General features: G+C 37.5%; 1 protein-coding gene across 2 annotated transcripts in view; it reads right to left on the bottom strand.

The window, feature by feature from the left end:
• Nucleotides 1–3,600: 3,600 nt before the first annotated feature.
• The window catches only part of MAP3K21 (mitogen-activated protein kinase kinase kinase 21), a 54,221-nt gene continuing 51,201 nt past the window's right edge, over nucleotides 3,601–6,620 (bottom strand). For both annotated transcript variants that reach the window (XM_007989816.3, XM_007989817.3), the window contains exon 10: nucleotides 3,601–6,440. In XM_007989816.3, coding sequence (XP_007988007.3) covers nucleotides 6,034–6,440 — 407 coding nt within the window. In that variant the 3' untranslated portion in view covers nucleotides 3,601–6,033. The remainder of the gene's footprint in view (nucleotides 6,441–6,620) is intronic.

Here is a 6,620-nt window from a genome sequence, read left to right as displayed (position 1 = left end):
AAAAAGAGATGAAAAAGTATTTGAAGATATAATGGCTGAAAACTTCTTAAATGTGCTGAAAACATGGATCTACACTTTCAAGAAATTCAACAAACTCCATGAAGTACATATGCAAAGAGATCCATAACCAGATGTGTCATGGCAAAAATGCTAAGAGCCAAAAACAAAGAGAAAATATGGAATGCAGCACAAGAAAAATGACCCAGGACTTTTGACAAGCTAGCAACTCTGTACAGAGCATCCCTCATCCAGTGGACATCCTGGGTTCCTCAGACACTTCCCTGACATCCCCAACCAACCAAGATTAGATGAACTCCTTTAATGCTATCCAAAGCTCCACCTTTTATAACACTCCCTTCACTTGTTGTCAGGATTGGCTGCATAACATGTGGGGGCCCGTGCAAAATAAAAATGAGGGCTCCCTCTTTAAAAATTAAGAATTTCAAGATGATGTTCTCAGAGCATTAAAGTCAGGCTCAGGGACTAGCTGAGTGTGAGGCTCAGCTCAGTGTGTGACTGGACAAGTCACATGATGTCCATGAAGTTGCCCTGAGCACAGTTTCTCATTAAAACCATCCAGGCAGGGGACAAGCCTCATGTTCCTTGCTCTCTGCTACATCTGGTGTCTCTTTCATAGTGCCTAACACAGTAGCCACTGAATGAGTTTGTCAGTGTATGGAAGCTCCTTAATCTAAACTACTTACAGTAAGTCCTCACTTAACATTGTATATAGGTATTTGGAAACTGTGACTTTAAGCAAAACAAGGTAACACAAAACCAATTTCACTGTAGGTAAATTAATAAAAACAGCAGTTAAGTTCCTAGGGTATATTTCTGGTCACGAAAACACCACTAAATCTCTAAAGACCGCAAACACTTCTAATACTAAACATTGAAATAAATGTGATCTATACATACAGCTAAGATTAACAAAAACCATTTAAAGTAATTATATACCCAGTGATTCTGGTTCAGGGTTGCAAGTGGCCGGAGCCCATGCCAGCACAAGGTGGAATCAACCCCATTCTATGGCAGGGCACACTCACACACACACACACCCACACTCTCACACTCACACAATTGAGACATACCAGTTAACCTGGCGTGAATGTCTTTGGGTTGTGGGAGGAAACCAGAGTCCCCTGAGAAAACCCACACAGACATGGGGAGAAAGTGCACACCCCACAGACAGCAGCCCCAGCTGGGAATCAATTTTTCTTCCTCATTAATATTATAACAAAATGACATTGAAGGAAACAATGTTATGTGTGGACCTGCTATATTTTGCTTGGTTGTAAAAACAATAGCTAGTTTTTGTTCTACTCTATGGTACTGATCGCATTGTTTCATTCACAAATACTTCATCTTTCACTATGTTTCAGCATGTTGATCTTTCCAGAAGTAAAGAATAGAGGCAGCTTAAGCCCAATTAAATTATTTTATGTGTCTATTGCAGTTCTTACATAATTTCACCATATTTATTGTCTTAGTCCATCTGGGCTGTTATAACAAAATAACATAAAGTAGGTGGCTTCTAAACAACACACATTTATTGCTCACAGTTCTGGAGGCTGGGAAGTCCAAGACGAAGGTGCTGGCAGACTCTGTGTCTGCTATGGGCCTGTTTCCTAGTGTACACATAGCAACTTCTCACTGTGTCTTCACATGGTGTAAGAGGAAAACAGGTTCTTTCAGGCCTCTTTTAAAACAGCGTTAACCCCATTCATGAGAATTCATGGTCTAATCACCTCCCACCTCTTAATTCCAAAACTTTGAGGGTTAGGATTTCAACATAGGCATTTTGAGGGACATATTCAGACCACAGTATTTATGAACCTATTGAACAGATTACCTCATTTCTCTGAGTTGATCCATCAGATATGCATATTTTACTCCTTTCTATTGCATTTTACACTTACTTAGAAAGTTTTCCATTGTATAAACTGTTATTAGCTAATATAGTGTTTTATTTTTAAATAAGTACTGTGAAAGTTAATAATACAAATTGGGTAATTCTTGCCATACATACTCAATTAATCAGAGTTGAGGGGCCAGGGAGGAAAACACACTTGGGGGACATAGCACCTACTCCACGAATTTATTTTCTACAAGCCCAGCAGCTGAAATGGCCTGCTGTCACCCCGGGGCCAGTTTTACCCAGTAGCTGCTGAAGCAACCAGTTGTGACTCTAAGACTTGTTTTAACTCCTGCCATCACTCACCAACCAGAGCTTGCCAGAGTCCAAAAGCTTCTTTAGTGCCAATGAGCTTTGTTTCAAAACAATATGTAACAATTCTCTAATAAAACTCCCAACTGTCTCTTTGTTCTTTGGACATACTGAAGATTGCCTGGTCTCTGCATATGCCCTGAACTGCAATTCTTGCTTCCTAAATAAAACATTTCAAATTTCAATATTTACCTCTACATCTTATTTGACTTCAACAGTACTCATACATTTTTAGATTTCCTAACTTTTTGATGAGAGAGAAACTACCTTAGCTTTAGATAACATTTACAAAGCTCATTCGCAAGATGTCCTCATCTTCTACACCATGCTTACAACTATTAACCACAGGTATGAACAGGTAGATGGTGATCATTTGACTGGGTCTTTAGAAATTTACCAAACCTTTCTGTGTCTGTTTCATATCTAATGAAATAGGAGTAGTATTACTTATCTCATAATTTTTGCTTGCTTGTTTGTTTTCATTTTTGTTTTGAGGCAAAGTCTCGCTCTGTCACCAGGCTGGAGTGCAGTGGCGCGATCCCAGATCACTGCAACCGCCACTTCCCAGGTTCAAGTGATTTTTCTGCCTCAGACTCCTGAGTAACTGGGATTACAGGCACACACCATCACGCCAGGCTAATTTTTTGCATTTTTAAGAGAGATGGGGTTTCACCATGTTGGCCAGGATGGACTCAATCTCTTGACTTCTCGATCCACCCACCTCAGCCTCCCAAAGTGCTGGGATTACAGGCGTGAGCCAATGTGCCCGGCCTTATCTCACAATTTTTAATAAAGAGAATTACAGGAGGTGTCTTCTATAGCCATCTAGGAGGGTTCCCCATACTTAGCAGATATTCAATGCATGTTACGTTTCGCTCCCTCCCATATGGTAGGGTAATGCTATGATCTGCACGAAGTCCTGTGATCTGCTTTCCTCATTCACTCAAGCTTTTATCACTTAGTAAGAATTTCTACGTTAGGTGGTGTTCAAAATTCTTCTGATTTAAATATAAAATTAAACAATAAAATCAGCATGTCTCATGAATCACTGAGAATTTTTTCACATCCTAATTTCACTGTGCAAAAGTGTGTCTTCTGAAAAGCTGGACTTGCAAAAGGCTCACCGTGAAATACAACCTTTCAATGCATATGTAAACCAAAAAAATTTTAAATAAAACGTTTCATTCTACCTTTTTTGATGTATTTAATTGAATGACTCATTTAGTGATTTTCAATTTAAATAAATTTAGCAGGTTAATACCTGGCTTATTAAACAATAATCTTTATTAACATAATTTTTCTTATTGAATACAAAATAAACCATTGCAAACTATAGTCACAATAATCAGATGATCAAAGCTACTGAGCAAATAGACCAGCTATAAAAGTTTATTAAAAAAATAGACAACATATGTAAACATATTTTTCAGTCACAAGGCTTCATAATACAGCACATTAGGCCCAGGCCTTAAATCTCTGCAGTAGGAGCACCTTAATTTTTTACTAACAGTAATTGGCTTATCTTTCAGTGAACATTAAGCCTACGCAAAAATAAATAACCAGATTCTGCTAAGTTTACTAACACAGAAAATTGCAAATGTACAATAGATTGCAGCAAAAGTGAACTATCTGCAGTAACATGAGAGATTGAATTGTTATACTGCAATTATTTTAATACAGCTTCATTTTGAAATTCATCATAATGTAGAGTTGACTAAAATAAAGTTAAGGAGGAATAACAGAGATAAACAAACACCCAGATCACATACACTCCCCAACACACACGTGCAAATACACATTTACTAATATGCACACACACGTACGCACATCCAAACACACATGCACACACATACAGGAGATGTTTTGGTAGAAGCAAAACTGAGGACATAGTTTCTATCCTTTTTCTTTCATGTATTGATCATTTTAGGTATATATTTCCTCTACCCTTAAGCTGGAAGCTACGTGTTCCAAAAGGACTGAATACAAAGCAATCATAGTTTCAAACGTGATAACATGTTGGGAAAACCAAATCTCTGTTACATAATTCAATAACCACCCAAAGTGAAGCCGAATCATAGAATGGATGATAAAATAAGAAAATGTATTAAGTACCTGAGACTTTACTGCAAGAATCCAGAATGCTACGTAGTTTTGCTAGGGGCAAAACTCACCATGTTAATACAATCCTTTCATACTGTTTCTCATCTGCTGGATATACCTGTTAGGCAACCACAATGCTTCAAAATTGCCAAATAATATGATTTTCCTTTTCTTCTATTATAGGTGATATTTTATCACACATGATTGAATTTATTTTAAATTGCTGACATTTCAGTTATTCAGTAAACCCTTAGCAAGGTGCAATTTTGAATGAAATATCAAGCGATGTTTTTAATTTAGTTTTTCATTGTTTGGAAAAACTTAAATATCGATTGTCCGTCTTCTAAAGAGCCATATTCTAGAGGCAGAAGGGAAGCACAATACATTTAACGTAAGAAACTCAGGCAAATTTCCCGAGCTCTCGGGTAGCCATTTCTGCACCAATAACTCCAGGTTTGTGTCATATATGTATGACCATAAAAGTGATTCATAAATAATTTTATTATTTAAATCCTGATCTGCTATTCAAAGATCCATTTCTGAAAATAATTCATAATATAGTTGCCATTTCCACCATATAAGCTTATTTCAACAGATGTCTAACATTTATCCACAATTAAATGAAATGTGAAATAACAACAACATATTTAACTTCTAACAGTACTGTACTGCTGTTCCTTGAGTTGTCAGTGTCTTTGGGATTATTAGGATAATTATGCATTCAAATAGAGAAAAACAAAATTAAAACACACGATTGTTTACAATACATGATATCTGTGAAGAGCTAGGTATCTGTAACAATTTTTAAAAGTCCTACTGGAGAATGAAAAAGCTTTCCACTTCTGAATGTCAAATAAATGGCTACGGATGAAGGAAAAATGTTTTCTATAGGAAAAATGTAAAGATTAGCCTCGCTCAGGGGCACAACATGTAGTCTCAGCCAAATGGCAAGGATTGAACTTTGAACATCTATTTTGGAGTTCTAATGAATAAAACATTTATAACTTAAATTCAGTAAAGCTTTTATAAGTTACATTCCATATAATTTCCTCAGGGAGAAATATCATTGCATAATGTAAGTGAGAACTGGACATATTTATGCATTATCAGCCCACAGCCAAGGTTAGGTAGTTTAAACAGGACACTATACCTATTCCAGTCATCAGACTTTTAAAAACCTTTACTTACTAATATCACATTATTCTTACCAAGAAACTAAAGCTCTTTCTTGGCTTTTTGTTGCACAAATGATAATTAAGAAAAGAAACTAAAAGAAAGAAAAAAAACAAGAAACAAGACAAGAAAAAGGAAAGAAAGGAAAAAAGAAAAAAAGGAAGGAAAGAAACAACAATAGTGAAGCTCATTACAATTTCTGTTGTGTACAAATGGACAAAGACATAAATGAGAACAAAAACATTAACATTGTGCTGAAGGTAATTCCACCCAGCATAGTTTTCACTGGTGCACATCTCTTGTCTTACACTTTTGTGTATTGCAAGTTATAAGAAAAGAATCCAGAGGAAAAACAATAGACATGGCTAACAGCAATCATATACATTTTTTGAGAAGTTGGATATACCTTACTAATTTAGTAACATGGCCACAGCTTTTGAAAACACAGCAGCATGAAACAGTTCAAAGGTAGATACACTGTGTTCATTTGTTCACCTTAAGAAAAATGCTTGCACAACAGTAAGGCACTTAATTTAAGACAGGAATTCTTTCTCCAGTTCATATATAGATGGCCGGCTGGTTTTGCTCCTCATTCTGCACAGAGGCACAGTGTAGTCCCTGCTCTGACCTTCCACGTCAGCATCCAGTAATGAAGGCACATGGGATTTAGTCCTCTCCTTGGTAGCAAGGAACTGGGTGGGATGTGGTCCTGGGCGACCCACTACACAGGCAGCCTGTGCCAGCTGAGACACTGCTGCCTGTGGGTGAGCCTGAGGCGGATCTGAGCGGCTTCTCAGGGAGGCAGGGCGAGGCTGAGGCACGATATGGACAGTGCTGTGCTTCTTGGGTGAGACCTCCCTTGGCAGGTGACTGTGAGGAGAAGGTGAGGGGCACAGTGGCAGTGCAGAGGCTCCAGTGATTGAGATAATAGCTGCACCAGCTGGTTGAGAAAGCCAACACAGTATGCAGTTAGAAAGAAACTTGATCGTCAACATGATTAAACTTCACTGTAGATTATGATTTGACAAAACTGATGAAAATGGAAAAGTGGTTGGACTTTTACATGTTGCCTCTTTTCTTGTTTGTACTGAAGAACTGACTAATGTCATTACCACTTTAG

Source organism: Chlorocebus sabaeus, chromosome 25 (assembly GCF_047675955.1).
Source record: "Chlorocebus sabaeus isolate Y175 chromosome 25, mChlSab1.0.hap1, whole genome shotgun sequence".
Classification (NCBI taxonomy): domain Eukaryota; kingdom Metazoa; phylum Chordata; class Mammalia; order Primates; family Cercopithecidae; genus Chlorocebus; species Chlorocebus sabaeus.
Note: the sequence above shows the minus strand (reverse complement) of the source record. Positions and strands in the feature narration are given on the sequence as shown.